The sequence below is a fragment of the Pseudopodoces humilis genome, chromosome 22, assembly GCF_049639895.1.
Source record: "Pseudopodoces humilis isolate 2021_Gansu_Grassland_sample_001 chromosome 22, ASM4963989v1, whole genome shotgun sequence".
Lineage (NCBI taxonomy): Eukaryota > Metazoa > Chordata > Aves > Passeriformes > Paridae > Pseudopodoces > Pseudopodoces humilis.
The window spans coordinates 1,856,030-1,877,390 of record NC_142221.1 but is presented as its reverse complement, the minus strand read 5'-3'; the positions used below and the strand labels follow the sequence as shown (position 1 = coordinate 1,877,390).

General features: G+C 50.6%; 1 protein-coding gene across 11 annotated transcripts in view; it reads left to right on the top strand.

Annotated features, from left to right (window-relative positions):
* The window catches only part of DAB2IP (DAB2 interacting protein), a 160,258-nt gene that overhangs the window by 98,568 nt on the left and 40,329 nt on the right, over positions 1 to 21,361 (top strand). Inside the window, exon 1 of one of the 11 annotated variants that reach the window (XM_088065987.1) lies at positions 14,815 to 15,194. The exons of 7 other annotated variants lie outside the window; for them this stretch is intronic. In XM_088065987.1, coding sequence (XP_087922113.1) covers positions 15,082 to 15,194 — 113 coding nt within the window. In that variant the 5' untranslated portion in view covers positions 14,815 to 15,081. Of the gene's footprint in view, positions 1 to 14,814; positions 15,195 to 16,399; positions 16,419 to 16,493; positions 16,629 to 16,893; positions 16,961 to 21,361 lie in introns of those variants that run through there. 3 more of the 11 variants (XM_088065988.1, XM_014258014.2, XM_014258015.2) reach the window with 3 other exon arrangements.

Here is a 21,361-nt window from a genome sequence, read left to right as displayed (position 1 = left end):
CACAGCAGCCCAGCTGGCTGAGACTCCATTTAGGGCCAGTCCCACAGCTGGGCTCCGAGAGGAGCCTCAGGCTGGCAGGAACGCACCGAATGGCTCTTGGGGGTTTTGGGGATAACAGGAGACCAGCATGACCATAAAGGATTATTAATGATAGCATTTGTTCAGGAAGAGCTTTCTTTTTCTTATTGGGGAAACTATCACTTTTGGAAGCGTTGCAGACACATTCTGGAGTCTGCACCAACTATTTTAAAAGTTAAAAAACACATTGGCAGGTGTGAGCAAGATGTTCTGGAAAGAGAAGATACAGCCTGGCTTAAGAGAAACCCAATGTATTCAGAGAGATCCAGGCTTTTCTGTTTGATCATTTTTCTCTTCCCACCCACCTTGGATCAGCTCCCACCCCTCCACATGGAGGATCTGAACCATTCCAGCCGGTTCCCAAGTCATTCCCAGCTCCTGGTCCATGCAGACCAAGACACACTCCCTGAAGCACTGATGGAGTTTGTGAAATGCTTCCACAAATAGAGATGAGGACAAGCTGTTGGAAAACAAACCTTGTGCAGGAGCTGCAGTGAGGCTGCAGGAGAGCAGGCCCAGGATTGTGGGGGAACAGGGACACCAGCGTGGTGGCAAGGACAGCCCCTGCCTCCCCTCCCTGCTCCCTCTGCATTGCCCTCTGGGGAAGGGAGCGCACCCAAGGATGGGGAAACAGATTGAGAACACTGACCACAACTTCAAATTCATGTTTGGAGTAATTGTTTCAACTTTCTTACTCCATTTCTGGAGCTTTCTCCCCTTGGCTGGTTGTATTTTATTCAGTCAGCTTCTCTCAGTTTTTTGTCCTGGGGGGTTCCAGGCAGGTTTCTCCCTCTGAACCTGAGAATTTGTTCTTCAGTGCTTCTTTTAGGGTGTTTATTTCATTTTAGATCCTGTAAGTACCTCTTATTCCCAGTTACTTTTCTCCCCACAAATCACAGCCTCTTATCTTCAGTTTCATTTTTACATTTAATGAAATAGCACTGAAATTAAATGTTCTTCAACAAATCCCTTATCAGGGTATCTCATGACAAAAGGTACTTTGATGTATTATTATTATTATTATTATTATTATTATTATTATTATTATATTACTAATGCAAAGTAATGACATGCTTGAATCCTTATCAAGTGTAATTCAGGGAGATTAATCATTTCAGTTGAAAGGAAGAGTTTGTTCCATCATTTACTGAACTCATTTGCTTGGTGTCCTGCTCCTGTTTATTTAGATTTATTATTATTTACTGGTTTTTTAGGTCTTGAGATCAAATTGTTGATCACAGTGCTCTGAGGTTTGGGTTTGTGCTTCACTGGGCAAACAGCAATCAGCTAAATACAGGAAAACAAGCTAAATATAGAGAAAACTGAATGAGAATATCACATTTTTGATGTCTGTGATGTCAAGCTTGACAGACCCACTAAGCGTTTCGCTAAGAAAAGCAAAGCAAGCCTCAAAAACCTCAGAACTTGCCGAGATTTTCTCATTGAGAAAAAATTTTGTGTCTTCAACTTGAACTACAAAACAGAGCAACTGTGAATCAGTCAGACATCCCACATTTCTGGCTGAACTGAACTCGCTGCAGCTCCTGCAGAGCCCTTTCCCAGCGCCTGGAGCTGGTGGTGTTGGTGAGCACCAGGCTCCAGCTGAAGGCTCAGGAAGCAGCTGGGGCAGATGTTGGTCACCTGGGCTCCAGGAACCCAAAGCTGGGACAGGTTCAGCTCCCAGAGCAATGGTTTAGACATAGAACCACTGCCAAAACTAGGTCAGCTGGATATCAAAAATCTGTGTTTGCTGATCTCCAGCTCCAGGGCAGTTGTGCCTGGGCAGGCGGCAGCAGCTGCAGGCAGGCGGCTGCAGCAGCACCACAAAAGGATGGGGCTCCCCTGGGCCTGTCAGTGCTGAGCTGATGGAGATGGCAACAGCAAGAGTCCTTCTGGAAACCAGAAACCAGTGTAGAGGTTAAAAGCAGCCATTGTTTGGTATGTAGGGACTTTGCAGACAAAATTGCACATCTCTGGCAAAGGACATCTGCAGCAGATGCAGGGAGCTGGGATGTGTATTTAATGCTCACTCAGCAGCAAGGGGTGGGAGCAGGGCTGACAGAGCTGGCCAGCCACAAATCTGTGTGAGAGGAGCCCTGGGACAGGGCAGAGAGACAGCCAGTGCTGAAACAAGGAGAAGGGAAAGCTTTCCAGAGGGGCCTGGGCCCTGGTTCTTGGCTCTCTCCACACTGGACTTGAAGCAGCAGCAGCAGAGAGTGCGAGTCCCAGCACCTTGGCATCCCCCATGTCCTGCCTGTGTCCTGCTCCCTCAGCCCTCTCTGAGCCATGACCTCTCCTGTCACCAGCTCTTCCCCAGGAAATCCCTGTCCTGCCCCATCCTGTGCTCCGCAGCCAAGGGACGGGAATGTCCCCGTGCTCGTGGTGGATCCAGCACCAGACGGGGCTCCCGGCTCCCCCACTGAAACAGGGCTGCTGCCACGGAGGGACACAGCCTCCCACGGGGACAGGAGCAGGGCAGGTGTGTCTGGGGAGGTTCTGGGGCAGCAAAGGAGTCACTTCAGCTGGAAGGAGGAGGATGAGGCTTTGGGCTTGTTCGTTTGCATGTGGGCAGCCAAATGTGGCCAGCCAGGCGTTCCTTTCACCAAACATTCCTTTCTTCTCAGCATCCTTCAGCTCCTCTTTGATCTGAGCTGCGCTTTTTCCTGGAACACTTCCAGCATTCTCAGTGTAGCTATGAAGCTCCCTTTCTCCCTCCCCACTCAGGCCACATCCCTCAAATTTAAGAAAGACACGGCAATGGTGACGTGGGACTGTGGTGTGTAAAGTCATTTCTGGAGAAACATGTTTGACTTCTTCAGATGTTCCTGATCTTTCCTCCCAGAACAAACACAGAACAGGCAACAGCAGCACAGGCTCCCACAGTCACCTCAGAGTTTGTTTTAATGCAATGTGCAAAATCAGCCCCATAAAAGGCTCAAGCTGTGGTTTGGTACAGATGTCCAATAAATTGAGAACTTTTGGCGACCCTCATTTCTAGACTGACATGTCAGACAGAAGCACATGCCAGAAGCACACTGGGAAGCAAAGACTGTGTTGGGAAGGATGCCAGGAGCCAAGATGCATTTGCAGAGCTCCGGAGCAGCAGCTTGGCCGTCCCTGGGCCGGGCAGCAGGATGATGGAGAGAACCCCGGGTAGCTGGCCGGATAATGATGTTGCTTTTAAAAAGGACAATAAAAAAGGTGTTGCACCCTGCTCCTGCTAAGGAGGCTTGGAGGCAGGAGAGAAAAGGCTTCTTTCTCTAGAGGTGAGCCGTCACTTCTTCCTGCAGCAGAAGAAGCCTGACACTAGATAAGTAGCTGTGAGAAGATTCATAAAAAAACTAATTTATAATTTGCCAGAATATAATCCTATTTGATCAGTGTTATTCAGTTCCTCTTTCTTTTAAAATTCAGTGCACTTAACTGTTCTACGAGGGTTTATGAATGTTTAAAAATTGCTTTGTGGTCCCTAAAGTAATTTGACAAGTCTGACAGCTATTGATTAAAAACCTGAAATTATTCAGACTGTAGGATGACTTGAGGGATTAGATAGAAAGTTTTTTCAAATGTGAAAGGAAATAAGATGTTGGAAAGTAAATATGTTCTTGAATATTTTTGAAAAATCCATTACAACTGTGAAATTAAATTGAAATGAGATACTTCGTGTGGAGATGAAGGAACTAAATGCTGGCTTTACTATTTAGGCATGGGGTAGAGCTCCCCATCCCAGGCTCAACAAATGCTTCCCTGGAAGTTGCTGGTCTGTGGCACAGCTCCCACCTCAGGGTGCTGAGGGAGCCCCTGGGGAGCTCCTGCCCCTGCCCAGGGCCCAGGCAGCTCCTTCCATCCCCTGCTCCTGCTGGGACAGGAGCATGATGATCCATAGCCAAACATATCCAGGTGTGAAGAATTACCTCCCCCAGCCTGCTGGGAGAGAATGGTTGGGAATAAGAAAAAAACCAGTTCTGAGTGTTTTGTGGGAGAATCCTCCTCCCTTGAGGGGGGAATGGGCTGCTGGGCACAGAACCCCTGCGCCCCCTGCTCCAAACACAGGAACTGGGGCTGTTCCATAGCCAAGGGAAATGTCTGGGCCAGGGAACACAGAGCAGCTCAGTGGAAGGGATCAGATCCCTGAGTCTGTGGGCTGGTGCAGAGCGTGTGGGCAGCTCTGGAGACTGCTTCTGCCAAGGGGGAGTTCCACAAACACCTGGCTCTGCTTTTGATGGTGTTATCACTGCTGGTGTTTAATCAGGTAATGGATGGCTGTTGGTATTGGTTAAATCCAGAGTGATTCTATCCATGGAGTGTTTGTTATGGAGATAATCCAGTGTTTTTTATGATTATACAGTTCCCTGGACTGAGCAGCAGAGTTATGGATGTGGAGGAAGTCAGTAAGCAGATGATAGAGGGTTTGCTTGGCCTGTTACCTCAGGGCACCACGCAGCCCTTTTTCATCTCCAGTAATTCCCAGTTTCACTGGGATCAAAAGCCTCGGTGAGGGGATTCTGCAAGGTTCGAGTGGAGCTGGAACCAGGTGTCACCAGGCTGGGCACGGTATTTTAAACCCTTGTGCTATATATGGCCCTCGGTTATATTTCAGTGACAATATTAAAGTTTAAAAAGATGAGTGGAAGGAAAGGAGACCTTCAAATTTAGTTACTGGCAGGAAATAATACTCAGCATCACATAGTTGTCATTCTGCAGCAGACAGGGATTATCCATAAACCCTGTACCTCCAAAGTGAAGGAGAGTAATAAAACCGACCCCAGGCGCACTTTGAACTTGGCTACCTCTGATTAATTAAGTTTTTCCTTCTTTGAGCCTGATTTAGTACTTATGCTCAGAATGAAGGATTTAAGTTAAGAAACTGTTGAGAAATTGAAGGATAGCTCTCATCCCCTCTTTTCCATCTCATCCCCTTCCCTATCACATGCACACACATGTGGGTAGCAAAGGGCTTGATGTGGCTGCTGAAAATCAGGCTCTGAGGGCATTCCTGTCCCAGAATTCTTGTCATTCCTCCTGCAGTTGCACCACTTTCTCTGTGGATTTTTATTCCTGCCAAGCTTGAAATGTCAGCGGGGCACGGCAAACATCAGCTAATTCTGGCTGCAGGTCTCAGGGCAGTGGAAGGTGTAATAGTGATCCTGCATTTATATGGAAAGTAGGAAGGTGTCTGTGCAGCTCTGGAGTATCCTCCTTTCATTCATTTAATGACAGAGCTTCCTGGGACATTTAAAATCCGTCTGTGGCACGGCTGGGGCTCAGCACAGCTGCGCACTCCACGTTCAGAGAACTCCTCTGCTTCCCACAGAAGCCTGTCACAGTATGGTTCATGATAAGAAGAGCAAATATGAAGCAGAATGGCCCAGTTTTGTGTTTGCTGCTTTGGTATTTGGTGACCACATCGAATTGTTTAGGTTTAGAAGGAGTTTGTAGAACATAGTTGGGAATGTGTTTGCTCCTACCAGCTAAAGGGATCTTCCCCTGTCCTGGGAAGTCAGTCAGCCCCTGCTTTCCTATGGAATTGCTGGGGCTGGTGCTGTATCCCAATTTACACTCAGTGATTGAGAGGGGCGATGGTTGTACCTGGGTAATCAGATCTAAAAATTTAGCCAAAATTATCCTGCTTGTCCCTTAATTAGACTTCCCTAACCCACTTATTTTGGAGGAGAAAGAATTGTTTAGAGTAATGAGAGGGTCTGTTTTGATTGAAGGATGTACAATAATCTGCCCTGAATCTGCTCTGCTGCATTGTACCAAACTCACTTATTTTCTCTATATTTGTTCATAGTCAAAGCATAAATAATTCAGCATTTTGTCTCTCCCTGTGAATGTGAGAAGCATGCTTGCTGATTCCAGATCAGATGGAGCAGTGATGTTTATTACTCTGATGTTGGGGAATGATTGTTGCATATTTAATATCACCATAAATAAAGCTCCTGTAGCTGCGTTCCCACTCGCGCGATCGGCGTGAGGCTCTCTCTGAACCCTCTGATCTGCAGCCCTCAGAGCTGTGCTGGAATGGAAGCAGAGCCTTTTCCTGCCCACTGTGACACAGGGCATGAGTGACAACTGCGTTTCCAGCATGCCCAGCCTGGCTGGCATCCACAGCCCTCAGCACTGCCAGCCCCACCTGCTCCAGAGTCATTTATCTCACCCTGAAATACTCAGAGACTTGCACTGTGTGACAAAGCAAATAGCAGAAGTAAAACAAACCTCATTAAAATAAAGTGGCTGGATGATAAGGGGAATGGTTAACATACCTTTAACAGCAGTATTTCTTTTCTTCATTTTATCTCACTAATGCCTTTAAAAACTGCCTAAAAGTATTTTATAGTAATTACTAAAGGAGCTGGAGTTTTTAGCAGTCTTGTAATGGGGAGCTGAACGTCTCTGATTTTAGTGGCTTTTTTTCAAAGCATGGTGAAGACACCAGGCAATGAGTGAGGATCTGAGCCATGTCCATTATTCCTATTTATAATTAAAATTCTGTTTGAAGTGTGGCACAGGTATTGCAGCATCCTGCAGTCCTGGGCTGGGTGTTCTGCCATCCATAATAGGACCTTGTTCCAGCACCTTACTGAACTCCAGCTGGTCACCCAGCACCACTTTCCATTTTCTCCTCTAAAATTCCCTCCATGGAGAGGAATTCTTGTACATTTTACCGAAGACACTTGCCAGAATAAAGGGAGCGAGGCACTGCTTGGCAATGGTGAAAAGCAAGGGAGAGAGCGAGCTTTGTCCACGAGCCATTTGCAAGCCAAGGCTGTCCCGCTGGGTCACGTTCCTGTTCTCTCAGCCTTGGCATGGATCTCCTCTTTTTAATGGAGTCCAGTGTTCCCAGTGTTTCCAAACTTGGTTTAGTGTTTGCAGCAAACTGGGATCATCTCTGAGAAACAGTTTGTGTGGATGTGATTGAGGGAAGGAACATCACAGTACTGGAAGCAGAGACCCTGCACGGCACTCCAGCCCTCTGAGAGCCAAGGGATGGACTTGGCTCCTCCTTGGAATGCTGAGGGTTCCGAGGGGACCCCTGCCAGTGTCACAGGGTGGGTTGGGAGGTGACTGTCCCCACTGTCCCCATGTACTGTGCTTGGATCTGCACCACGAATCCATCCCAGTGCCTGGAGCGCTCCCGGCAAGAGCTGAACCCACCGATGTGCTCCAGGAGCAGCCTCCTCCCCTCCCGGGGTGCACAGTGCAGCAGCACCAAGTCCTGGATGTAAAACTTGCCCCTTGCCACCTGCTGATGTGTTCACTGCCCCAACACAGCATCATCAGGGTGACAGAGCCGTGCAGAGGGGGAGGCTCTCCCGTGCAGCCCCGGGAGTGGCTTCGCTGGAGCCGACAGTGTTAAAGCTGGCCACTGTTAAACAGATGTGGATCAGAACTGCTCCAAACTTTGCCTTTACTGGCACCCAGCCATTTTGCTTGTTCAGTATTCTAAAAGCAGAGTTAATAACTATTTTTGTCTCTATTCTCATTTCTCACATACATATAAAGGCTCAGTTGATGTTTAGCTTGACAAGCCAGGCTGCAGTTTGGATGCCAAAAATCTCCAAACTGTCATGGAGGGAGACAAGGATAAAGGAAAAAAACAGCTTAGATAAAAGGGCTGTGGACTCAGAAATGCTGCATGTGGCACACTTCCCAATCCTCAGAGAGACTTATTAATTCACATAGTGGAAGTGTTTATGGTGCACAACTCAAGTGGCTTCCTGGCTCCACTTGGGATCTCACTGCATTTAGGAAGAAGTTGCTTTCACACTTCTATAGGCAAAGGAATTAAAAAGTTGTTTTGTTTCTTAAAGTGTATAAAGTAATAAAGTGTATAAGGGATGGAATAAGGGAAGGCCTGTCAAAGGCAGGACAAGACTGTACTCAGGAATTGCACATCAACATAATGCAGGGAGATTTTTATTGCCTTCACCCAAACCACAATGTTCAGACTTGGATATAACATTCAGTCCTTTGCTGCATCCTTGCAGCTCCCAGAACTGAGACTGATTTTTGCTCAGGGACTGGGCTAACACATTCCTCCAGCTATAATTGCTAAAAAAAAAAAAAAAACCCAAAAACAAAGCTTAAAAAAAAAATTAGAAATCCATAAGTAAAAAATCTTAAGTTATTATCCCATCATTGGTAACATAGATGTGAGTGTTGTAGGCACTTAACAGACAAGGCACTTGGCAGCTTTTCCAAAATTCTCTCTATTCTCTATATTCTGTGTGGCAGCTGCTGGTGCATCTGGATTTTGCTAGAGCTGTAGGTTGGAGAGCACAGAGCATTTAACCCATCCCTCATCCCAGGGAAGATTCCTGCTTTATCCTCATATCAGCCAGCCAGATCCTCATCACTTGTGCTTTTCTCAAGCATCCAAAGAAGTGAAGAAATCACGGAACATTTTTCTCACTTGGCAATCATTTTAATCTCTCAGAAGTCTGCTCTGTGCCAGGCCTGTCCCTGTCCCACCTCTGAGCCCAGCAGTGTGAAGTGTCACCCTCGTGCCCTGGAGATGAGCTGGGGCTGGAGCTTTGCAGTGACTCAGTGCCAGCCCCAGGAGCCAGGGCCCTGGAAGTGCTGTTGACAGGCTGGAGATTTCCTGGGGAGAGCCAGCCCTGCAGGGCTCTGGAGTGAATCACAGCACGCTGCTCGGCTCCAGGAGCCCATTCCCAGCGCGGCTGTGGCTCTGTGTGTGCCTGGCACTGGGAGCTGGCAGCCTTGTCCTGGGCTGCAGGCACAGCGGGGCACAGCAGGGACACCGGGGCTGGCAGCAGGAGCAGCACCTGTGTGTCTCATGGTTTGAGACCAAGTGGGCAGGGGAGGCCAGAGCTGCTGCTTCTGGGGAGCCCCCAGCAGTGGCACTGGCTGAGGTGCCCCAGGGCCACTCCTCCCTGGCAGCCCCACAGGCTGGGGCACAGGGTGGGCACCCCCCACCTCTGCCAGGGGTACAGCCCCACGTACCGCAGGGCAGGGCAGGGCAGGGCAGGGCAGGGGACTCTGCCTGTGGGGCGGTGACTGGGCTCCTGCCTGGGCTCCTGCCTGGCCAGGTGGCACTGCTCATGCTGAAATGACCTGTCCTTTCACCTAAATTGTTTCAGAGCTTTGGCTGAATCCCTGGCGTTCAGCTGTGCCTGTGTCCTCCTGGATGAATCCTGCTCTGCCTCCCACCCTGTGACAGGGGCATCAGGAGATGGCTGGGGGTCCTGTGCTGGAGAGGACAGCACAATCCAGGGCCACACAGAAATGTCCTTTTCAAACAGCTCCAGTTGTTTTATGAAACCATTTTAGGCTTTAATGCCGCTGGTGCAGGATGGTGACATCAGAGGCTCGGGGCTCCTGTTTGTGATGGAGCAGGAAGCAGCTGGGACTGGTCAGACCAGGATGGACTTTGCTTTCTCGCTGTGTTTACAGCACAGTTGCTGATTTGGAAACTCACCTGGTGCTTTCAGTTTTGGTGCCCTGGAATGGTAGATAAAGGCAGCCAGGCCCTCTCCTGGAGCCAGGCAGGGACAGGTGAGCCACACTCATCCCCAGCTCTGGGATGGGGCATTCCTGGGCTCTGCCCACCCAGGCCAGCACCTCCTACTCCCCTCTCTGGCTTCCTTGCTGGCCACAGCACCTGGAAATTCTATGCAGGCTCCACCAGGGAGCTGTACTTCGGTTCCAGCCACGGTGTAAATCCAGGGCAGCCTCATCAGCTCAGGAGCAGATTGCAGTTTTGTTTATGAGAACACACGCTGGCCCCACGTATTCCCAGGGATTTGACCTAAGCTTAGCATCTGTCAGGATAAGAAAAAGTGGTTTAGTGCAGTGGCATAGCAGCAGTTCAGCGGATGGGCAGCAGGGCAGAGGGGATTGTTGGCTCTTAACACTTGGATGATGGTTTTATATTCTATCAGAGGAAGAAAAAATATTAGTGGAAATTGGTGTTTTGAGAAATTAAATAATTTTAAATACAAGAACAAAATCTAAACCAGATCCAAACATTTTGCATTTTCCCAGAAGAAAGTAAAGTAAGAATTTTTAGGCTCTGCCCTGCAGATTTAACTTTGCAGAGTTGGAAACTGCAAAGTGGTGCCAGTGCTGGTGAGTGGAAAAGGCAGAGCCAGGACTATGAGTAAGGAGTGAACCCCAACAGAAAAGAAGGTGTCTGTGCAACTCCATTTATTTTAACTCAATCTACTTTACATCAACTCAGGCTCTTAGTGTGTCTGAGCAGTTCTAACTCTTCCTGTGATCAGTACAGGCTAATGGCCTAAAATGTAGGTTTAGACATTAAGAATGGTTAATTAAGAATTAAAATTGCAGGTGAGACAGGTTACCTCAGAGAGTTAACTGAGGCTGGGCTGGGTTGTGAGGAGCTCTGACCCTGAACACTCGTCACAAAGGAAAAACCTTCCAGGTTCTGTCTACAAAAATTCCACACAACTGTGAGTGTAAAATACAGTCATTTTTGCAATGATGATGAGCTGGGTTTAATTTGGTTAATAACTGAGGCAAGTTAATCCTGTTCAGGCAAGGATCAAACCAGTTTCAGTGCATCTGTGTCAGGGCTTTGCATCTGTCTAAATAGATTGATTTAAAATAGCTTGGTTAGAAAAGGAAGTTGTTTCTACTGTACAGCTCCTGAACTGGGGCTCACACCTGCCCCTGCTGCTGCCTCCATTCCCTTCCATGGGGTGAAGCTTTGGGTCAAGCTCCCCTCTGGCTCCCTTGTTTAGAAGATGAGGGTGGAGATATTAATGGGGAGAACTCATTTAGGAATCTCCACGTCCCCTCCAGAAGACAGTAAAAAGTGTTTCTGGTCAAAAGGATGATTTCTTGGTTCTGCATTTACAGGAATGGCTCTGCAGCTCCTTCTCATTTTGCTGGCAGCCAGGCTCTGGGTCCCTTTCCCAGGATTTGTGCTGAGGTGTGGGCTGGGTGCTCGGGGCAGGAGCGACAGGAGCCCCTGGAAGCTCAGCAGGGCATTCCTCAGGTGGAGCCAAGGGGGCTGCAGGGCTGCAGCTCCCCAGGTGAATTGTCAGCAGCAAAGCTGACACGCTGCTCATTGTCTTCTTTTAATTAATGCATTATTCAGCCAGGCTGAGAAACTCTCTTCTTCTGAGGGCTGATTTAGATCTGCAAAGCTTGTTGCCACCATGGCTGGCTTGGTCCTGCAGGTAGCAGAAGGTGCAGTGTGCACAGACATTGGCATTCCCAGACACATTCCGAGTGCAACGCGCTCCCCGTGGCTGCAAAAAGCGCCCGGCCTCCCTTCCCTGGAGAGAGCAATCCTGGCTCTGTGCTGAAATCCAAGCCATGACTCTCATTTCCAGGTAATGTTTCCATCTTGGGGAAGCCACATCCATCCTATGGAGCCCCAGCTGGCTCTCACGGACTCCCTGATGCCCCAGCCCATGTCTGCAGTTGGGAAACTGAGGCACACAAACCACACCAAGCCTGTGTAAGAAAAGACAAAGCCTGTTTTTTTTCAGTCTGTACCTACTCCAGGTATCACTTTGATATTCTGTCAGCTCTTTCTATACAGAGATTTATATGAAATCATTTCTGTTCCATTGAAGCAATTTTCTGAGATTAATTTTTGAGGGTATTAGCATTGATTCCTGAGCACACGTGCTTCCTCCTCCCGCCAGTGGTCCATATCCAGGGAAAGCTGCATTGTCTGAGCTGGAGGAAAGCTCACTTGCCCTAATTTATTGAAAAAATTAATTTTAGATTTAAAATGGGGTTTTCATTTATGAACCCCGCTCAATCTGTTCTTTACTCCTGAGTCTTCACCCTGACCTTTTCCTTATCTGAAATCCTCTGGGCTGTACACTGTGTTCATTAGTGAAACTTCCAGGAGGGAGCAGCAGGTGTGGGCTGTGGATAAGGACTGCACGCACGCTTGGCTCTGTGCTTATCCAGGTACCCCTGGCAGCTCCTGGCTGTAATTTAATTTAGGGCAGTGCCAGGATTTGGACTTTTTTTAAGAGTTTTTCACAGTTTGTAAGTTTTAATAACAATTTTTACATCAGCTCTGGAGGTAGCAGCCCTTGGCATTGCATGGAGAATGCAGTAATGATACTTGCACTTAAAAAAATGAGCTGGAGAAGTGATGCAGTGCACCCCAGTACTGCCAAATTTAATCCCTGCTCGTGGAGTCTGGAATGCTGAGAGTCAGGATGGTCCAACGAGGTCCCTGGGGCTGACCTGGGTTTGGTGCAGAGCTGTGCCTCACACTGCTCCAGGGAAAACAAAGGGATCATTCCCGGAAAAGGCCATAGAAAAATAACCTCTCATTCCATCTGAAAAGAAGGTTCCCATGAGAAGGATGTGCTTTATATCCATCCCTAGAAGACACTAAAACCTATCTGGCTGAAAGTCAGATAGCAATTGGAAGAAATTATTTTGTTGAACATCATTCAGCCTCCAAAGTCAGCTCTTTCCTATTAAACTGAAGCCATCCTAGAGGCCAGTATTGTTAGGCAGAAGGACAAATCACAGGAAAATGTAGTTTAGATGCTAAAACATCTATTTGTGTTTGTCAGGCACAAAGTCATTCACCATTGGTCCCCCTCTTTAGATTTGAAATTCAAAACTTGACTCCTGCAAATGCCTTGGCTCAAATTGTGGTTGAATGTTAAGTGGTGTCTCTGAAGCGAGGCTAATCGCCCAGAATGATATTGGATGTTTGCAGGAATGGGACCTCACAAAAAGGTTTAGAAAAATCTGCTGCTAATAACAATGTTCTGTTTTAAATAAAACCTGCAGAAAAGATGAGTGGCATCTCAGTAAAGACAGGTTTCCTGTGGATTGGGATTACATTCCTAGAGGAAAGTCTAATGCTTATCTAGGAGAGCAGAAAAGTGAAGCTAATTATAAGCAGAAAGAGGAATTGGCCAGTCAGATGCACTGTGTGGGTGCTGTGAAAGGGGGCTGGAGGCAGAGTGAAATATTCTTTCAGTGTAAACACTATTGAAACAGTGCCCTGCTTTTCAGGGGTGCTCGAGTCAACTCTGCCCCTTCACTGCAGCTCAGCTTTGGGGGTCAATGGGTGGAAAAGCAGCAATCCAGTAACAGCCAGTCAGCAAACCCATGTATTGTAATGTTAATTGTGCTGGAATATGGGATTGTTCGAACTTTATACAGCAAGTGCATTTATGACATCAGTGGCTATTTCATTTTAACTGTAAATTTGGAGTAGATCTGGATAATCACAGTCCTTTCCACTGCTGACTCCTTGAGGTTATTAGGAAATTGTTTGTTTCCCAGTGATAGACAGTGTGGTCATAAAGCACAAAGCACTGGCTTCACAGTCAATAAAAAGTGAGAAATATCTGGTTTTAATAGCTCTGAAAGGTAAACATGGCTGGAGTGTGGAAAGGCTGCTGCCCAGAGGGCTGGAGGCAAAGCTGGGACCAGAGGAGAAAACGTGAGCCAAGAAAAGGGGACTATAAATAATACAAATAACTGGGAATGGAAAACTTCCTGTAATAACCCATGGAAAAATACTTTTTACCTGCCCTGACTGGGCACAGAGGCTTTCCTTTCACAAATGCCATTTGTTGAGCAGTGAGCAGGGTGGGTGGGATCCTGTCAGGACCTGGGGGTGTGAATGTGGAGAAGGGGTGGAGGTCACACACAGTGCCCGAGGACAGTGCCAGCACTGCAGGGGCAGTCACAGCTCTGAGTGTGCCATACACCTCTGTGTCACCTGCTGCACACAGGGAACAGCTGTCTGCAGGGAAACACCTTGTGCACACAAGGACTGAGCTACGAGTTCGCTGGAAGGAAGCTGGATAAACCCTGGCTTGGATAAAATGAGCTGAGACTTCGATGTACAAGTTCTTCTTGGTGGCAGTAAATGCTCCCTGCAGCAGTATTTGAACACTGAGTCAGTGGAATGTGGCTTCTTCACTGTCTGACACTCCCTGGGGATGGGGACAGAGCAGTCCCCAAGGCCCTGCTCTGTAGAATTTTAGTTTCTTTCTGTACCTCCTGAGCCATGTGGGTGTTCAGTCCAGACACCACGGAGAGGGAGAGGGCAAGGAATGGCCTTTGCATTCCAGATCTGTATCTCAACAAGTTTGTGTGTTTTAGAAGCCAGCCCAGCCCCAGAGTGATCAGTGGGACAGGGGCACAGTGACACAGTGACACTCCCCGTGTCACTTTGGGGAAACACAGCTGTCATTTGCTGAGGCGAGTGTGGAGAATCAATGTGCAGCACAACAGTCCCACAGGCTTCAAGGTCAAATGTTACCTCATCCCCTGATGCCTGGCTCACTTCCCTGTCCTGCACAGACCAACCATCTAGAATTTCAGGTTTGGGACAGGGGGAATTCAATTGGGCAGTTCCCAGCAGGCAGAGCTCTTTTGCTGGGTCCTGCTGGTCTTTGCTGTCATGTGGAAACTCTAGCAGAGCTGTGCTGGGTCCTTATGTCAGCTGGAGTTGCCACAGTTCCCAGCAGAGCCAGGCTTGGTGGGTTCATACCTTCCTTCCAGAGCATCCTAATAAAGTGTCTGAATGTGCAACAGAGACTGTTCCAGTGCTGGGCTGCAGAGAGAACCTGAAGTCTCCCTCTCCCACTGCCTTGGGTCTGCTCCGCTCTCCACCCACTGCAGGTGCGAAGGCTCATTCCAAAGTTCAGGTTCTGCATTTTCGTACCTTGCCAGGAAGATAAAAGGGTTGGTAAAACTGTAACTTGACCTTAGCATTTCACAGCAGCCACAGAGATAAGCTGCTGAAGGAAATACGGAGAGCAAAACACGGATGGCTCTGGGGAAGGGGAGCCCACAGGGCAGGAGCTCCGTGTGAGCACCCACGAGCAGGACTCGGGGGATCCGGGCTGCCAGGCGGGAATGGCTCTGGATTGCTGAGCAGCATCGCAGCCTGGCAGGCACCGTATTTGTGCTCCACCACACAAAGGACCCCTGTGCTGCTGCTGCTGCTGCAGATTTGAGAAGGAGAAGATTGACTGAAGCTGCCTGTTATTATTTTTGGCTACTCCAGCAATGTATCAAAAACCTGATGCTGGGTTGATGCTGGTGCCCTACTTTATAGAAGCCCTGAAAAGCAGATCAAGGACAGCGAGCTTGTCTCTCTGCATGGCATCTGCCAGCAAAGGGTGAGAAAACTTCAAACCGCTGGTGGGGGGAATGGGGGAGGCAAAAATGAGGCAAAATGTGCTAAATCCAGAGCGCTGTTTGCAGACTTCAAGAGAAAGGGGGTCTGCACGTCCTCCACTAAGGAGGGAAGGTGGGACAGGCGGACACTGGGGTGTTCTGCTGTCAGAGTGGCTGGTGAGCTGGTGCCATTGTCCCAGGGGCACGTTGGGGACCGGTTTGCTCAGGAAGGAAGAAGGGACCCCGCTGGCCTTAGGTGACCGCGCTCCTTGTTAGCCAAGCCCAGCAGTAATGCTGCTTGATGTTTTCTGGATCCTTTGGCAGTGAGAGGGTCATGGCCACCTCTCTGGCTGAGGAGAAGAGAGGCACCTAGGGGAGGCTGTGTAGAGAGTTAGTGCTGGAACTGTGCAAAGAACCTGCGAATTTTGACTCGTTTGTCTGTGCCGTGCACGGTGGCGCTGGCTGGAGGGATGGTCCGTCTGGGAATCCGGCTTGTGTGTCCCTGGAGGAGGCGAGACTTGTGCCCGTTGCCTCGGGCAGGACCTTTCCGTCTCCCACTCTGAGACCTGCTTCCTTCTCCTGTGCTCTGGGGGAACCCCGACTATTCCTGTCACCTGGGAATGTTCACCGCTGTTGGCGTTTGCCCCTCCAAAGCTGACCAGCGTTTGCAGCCCAGGTGCCGGCTTTCTCCGCTGATCCGGAGCTGCTCACATGAGCTGCAGGATCTATGCTTTGCTGCAGACATGAACAGTAGCCTTTGAAAAGTGGAAGAGGAAGCAGCCATCAGTAAGAGGCAGGGGACAGTGCCATGTGGTGGTTTTCAATTTACTAGATAGTCCTACTTTGTTCTTGATGAGTAATGGAGGCATTTGAATACGCCAGGATGACAGCAGCAGTCTGGCTCTGGGAACGTGTCGGCGTGGGCTGGCTGAGGATGGTGGCAGTCGGGACAGTGGGACCATGCCGCGCAGCTTTCCCGTCTCCTCTCCGCTGCCTCACAGCTCCTTTGCCGCTCACCTGCTGCCCCGGGCCCCGCGTTCCGTGAGGCCGCCCGGTCCTGAGCCCCGCGCCCCCGGACCCCGCCGGGGAGCCCGGCCGGGAGCCCCTCGGTGAGCTCCGCGCCGATGCGGGCTCGCTCCGTGCGGGGTGCGGACCATGGCTCACGCAGGGGCCGCCGGCTGCTGCTGCAGGCGCTACTCCCTGCTGTGGATCGCGCTGCTGCAAAGGTCAGTGACTCGGCTCTCCGAAACGGGAAAGGAATGCGTTGCGCGGCCGAGGGCAGGGACAGGCGGGCGGCGCCGTCCCTCCCCTGCCGGTGCCGGGCCGGGGACAGCGGTGCCCGGGGCAGCCGCCGCACGACTCGGGCTCCCGGAGAGCTGCGCTTTACCCCGGTTTATCACAACAGAATGAGGGCGACAGGCGGGATGAGGCGAGGGGTGAGCAGCTCGGGGACCGCGGGGCACGGGGCGCTGCTGGGCGGGAGGCGAGGGGGGACCCCCGGCCGCGGCGGAGAGCCAGAAGCGCCCGCTGCCCCCCAAGCCGAGCCCGCGCTCCGGGGGCGGCGGGCCCGGGGCGCTCTGCCCAGCTACAGCGCAGCCAATGGGCCGCGGCGGGGCGGAGCGGCGGCGGGGCCGGCCCGGGGCGGGGGCCGGGGACGGCGGGGCCGGGGGTCCCCGCCCGCGGCGCCGGCGGCGTCGGGAGCGCGCCATGCCCCAGTCCGAGCGGGGCGGCGGCGAGGGGGCGGCGCGGCGGGGCCCGGGCCCTGCGGGTGAGTGCGGGGCTGTGCGGCCGTGCCCGGCGTGCGCGGGCAGCGCCAACTCCGCGCCCCGACCGGCGGGTCCCGCACAGCGCCCGGGGCGGAGCGGCGGGGCCGGGGGCCGGGGCGGGCCGGGGGCGGCGGGCGCGCAGCGGGGCCGGGGCGCGGAGGCCGCCGCGCTGGAGGGACCGGCGCTGACAGCCGCTCCTGGCCCGTCCGGCCCGGCCCGGGGATGTGCGGCCGCGCTCCGTCCCTCGTTCCGTGCGTTCGCGGTTTGTTTCCATCCTGGGCGGCGTTTCATCATCCGTGGCCGGGCTTGGAAGCCGCGCTGTGGAGATGGGCCTTGAGGCTCCATTTCCGTGTGGTTGGTCCAGGAGGACACATCCTGCCTCGCCTGTGCCGCCCTGTCCAGATTCCGCCTCCAGACTGATGTTACGCAAAATTTAGGTGATAAAAATCAAACCCCTTATCCCCACCCTGCTCCCCCCGTGGAAGGTGGTGATTGTGGGGTGCAGCCAGGAGCACCCCGGAATTTCTCCCGTGAGTGCTGGCAGGGAGCAGGAGGCTCTGGCTCGGTCGCTGTGTCCCGGTTCTGCTTCTGCTGCCAGGGACGTGCCCCGGGTGTTTGTTGAGGCCCTACGGTTCCTGCTCGCTCCAGAGGCCGGTGCTGTGGGAATGACTTGTTCCCAGGGCTGTGCTGTGGCTCGAGCTCCAAATTGGCATGGGGGATCTGTCACTGCTGTTTGCATCAGATGTTCCCAGATCTGGCATTATTTAGGCTGGTTTAGGCTGATGTGATAAAAGGGTTTTTTTAATATAACTGTTGATTTCTGTTGAAAATGTCGTGTTGATGCCGTTCTGCTTATGGGAAAGAGGCTCCTTGAAAACATTTTTGATGATTGAAATTCATGCTCCTGATGCCCTTTCCTTGCTTTTGCAGTTTCTCTCCTCTTGCACATCACAAATGCCATCGGTGTCCTTGCTGCTTGTCCTGTGCTGGGCCTGCAGGTTGCCCCTGACAAACTTTGCAGTGGCACGTTGTTAAACAAATACCCACGCTCAGGTGAATGTCACAGGTTAAAATCATCCTTCAGGTTTGCTCTGGCAAAAACAACATTTGGCATCTGGTATGAGCTGACAGAGTCCTTTTGAATGTAATTAATCCTGCTGCCGGTTGAAACTGAGAACAGTCTGAAAACAAGGGCAGGCATTAATAAGTTTAATTACATGTCCTTTGTGTTGCTCAGGGAAGGTGTTGCGTTAGTGAGTGCAGCCTGTAATGCCAGGTTCCCATCGTGAGTGTTCTGAGCAGTTTCCCAGGCAGAGCTCAGCAGCTGGAGTTCAGGGAACAGCAGGAGAAAGTTCAGGGCAGTAGAACATGGAGAAGGGTGTGCTGCTGCATGCTGAGACTTCATCCTCACGTCCTCCTCTACAGGGAAAAAAAAATATATTCTTCATCTCCTGGAAGCCTGCGAGTTCTCTTGTGTGCTGTTGGTGGTGGTTACTCCCATAACATCGCTTTTATATTTATTTGTTACATTGAAGCAGGATGAGGCTCGGGGGAGGAAGGGATGAGAACTCCCAGCAGTGGTCCCGAGGTCAGCGGGAAGTGAGCCCCGGCGGGGGGGGTCACACAGGCACTGCTGAGCCCTGGGGAGAGCTGCTGTGGAGGACAGTGGGAAGCAAATCCGAGCAGTCTGGGCTCTGCAGAGCATAGTCCCGGAGTGAACCAGCAGCAGTGAGGCTCAGGAGGGACAGTGGCACCGGGCAGAGCTCCTGGATGGAGCTGGCAGAGGATGGTGGGTGATTTACTCCCATCTGCAACTGCTAAAATCCTTCTCCCATCTGATGTCGCAAATCAATTTACTGGAGTTGTGCACTTTGTTCTCAGTCATAACAAACCCCTAATCCCCAGGCTGGAGACAGATTTAGATTCTGTCTGTGCTGCATGTGGATCTGCTGGGCTGTTCCACTGTGCTTGGGCAGGGAGGACCCCTGCAGCAGGAGAGTGCAAGGGAGGGGGTCAAGGCTGCCCTAAAGAACCTGCTCCCAGCTGGGCACAGAAAAGAACTGTCAGCCTCAAAATGCTGCACACAGGGAATCTTTCCTGACCAGGAGATGTGTCACAGAGTCAAACATGTAATTTGGGAGATCAAATCCTTCTGACACTGGGGAAGCATGCACACTGCCAGCTCCACAGCTGGTGTCAATGGGACTTCTTCCGCTTAGGGCCTGGACTTCCTTCAGAATTCCCCAATCCACTCATGCTCTCAGAGCAGAACAGTAGGAGGTTTAAAAAAGGCTCTTCATTTTTTCCCTCTGTGTTTCAGTGTTAGATTTTGTGTCTGCTCCATCCCTACACAGCCACCCACCAGGTTCTGTTTGTTTCTGTCTCTCAAAAATAAGCAGGAGCATTTTCATCATAAAACCACAGGAGCAGCAGCCGGGTGGTTTCAGGCAGGTGAGGCTCTGAAATGAGGACTGACAGAGTTGCCTCTTTGCAGCGCTGTTTGCTGCCTCCATTGCTCAAAACCCAGCCCTGGAGTTGGGTGAACAGAGGATGGATTGCCTCTCCATGCTTGTTTTTACAAGTCTTCCCTGCAGTCCACGTACTTCTGGTTGGATTTGGTGATACTCAAGTGGCTGTGGAGGGCACAGGCAGAGGGGCTACATCTCTTCACATGGTAATGTTTTATGACTTTTATTATTTAGCACAACAATCCTCTCTGATTGCTCTCGGGCAGCAGAGCTCTTTCTTTAATAACCAGAGACTGGCTGCTGCTCCGCAGGACTCGCCGGGTCAGTGCCGGTAGCAGTAATGTTATTTCTCTTTAGAACTAATGTGGTCTTTTATGAGATTTTTTACTCCCCCCTTCATTTCAACTGAACTTTAGGCAAGTAAAAAGGGATTTAAAAAAGGCCCTTGGCAAAAAGAACTGAATGTGCTGTTTGGAAAGAGGGTTCCCGCTGTGAGATGGCTCTGGGCAGCTGGCCGTTCCCAGCATATTAAAACAAAGGTGTAGGATTGGAATTAGATCAGCTGACGTAAACCAGGACAGGACCTGGAATACACAGCGAGTTACTGGAGCAAGAGATCGGATGGCCCCACAGACAGCATCTTCACATTGATGGCAGGGGAGATGAATGTGAACAAAGTACCTCTGTCGTGTTGGAAGTGTCAGCAAATGGTGTTCCAGGCACGTCTGGCTGTTTGGGATGGCTGATGGACAGCACAGGTCTGCAGGAATTCAGGTGTCCCTGTCGCTGTGGGTGCTGCTCTCAGGCTCTGGAAGGCAGCTTGTGGCCTTTCTCTTACTGCTGGTATGAGGAGAAGTTTGTGGGAGCAGTGACAGGGACTGACAAATGTTTTCCAGTCAATGGGCTCCTGACACCGTCATGTCACCAAGGGACACGAGTGCTCTCTGCCCTGGAACAGGGATTAAAATGAAAGGACCGTGTGCCCTTTGAAGGCAGGGGCGTGGAACAGAGATGGGACAGAGCCCGGGGAGGGAGCTCTGCTGCTCCTGCCCTGCCAGGGCTGCTCTGGCAGAGAGATCCTCATCCCTGCTGCTGAGATTTCCAACAGCTCTAATTAATGACATCTCCCCACTTAGCCCTTGATGCACAGACAGATGCTGGGTTTTTAGGGCTGGTTTGAGACCTGCAGCGCTCCCCCTGCACAGAGCAGCATCTGGTGAGAAACGTGTCTGCTGCTGACCTGGGCCGGATCCGAGCGGCCGCTCGGGAGTGAGAGACATCGTGGGAGCAGGTCCTGCTGAGGCAGGGACCTGATAAATAACCTCCCTAAAAAAGTCCCATTTGTTTTAGGATTCCCAGAGGCATTCGGCAGAGCATGGAGGGATATAAACACACATTTACTGAATCTGGTGAGAGCGTAATATGTCCTGAGAACCTCCCCTTTGGTCATCCTTGGAATTGCACATCTGCACTCCCACCCATGGCCATCCAGCTGCAGTAGTTTTAAATGAAAAATAGACTTGTTTTGTTTTAATTTTTACAAAAATTCTTAAGCCAGCATGAGGCGATGCAATTCAGTGATGTACTGAGTTGTGGGTTTATTTTATCAGTATTTATATTTGTCTGCACAAGAATGCAAGTCTCAGCTTGGTTATTTACCTTTTCTAATTTCATCTGTAAAACATGGAAATAAGATTTACCAGAAATGCCTTGATTCTGGGCTTATCTGGGCTGGATGAGGAGTCTGTACTGTCAGTTCTTGAGCTGCTGGATATTAGTTCTGCACTCAGCATCCAGAGGTAACTCGATCTGTCTGTCTGTATTAGAGTTAATTTACAGTAGCATTCAGAGGAAAAGGATAGGGACCCTTTTCTCTGAAAATAGTGTAAAATTACCAAAGTACTGGGAAATGACTGTGCTGGGTTCCTAAAGATC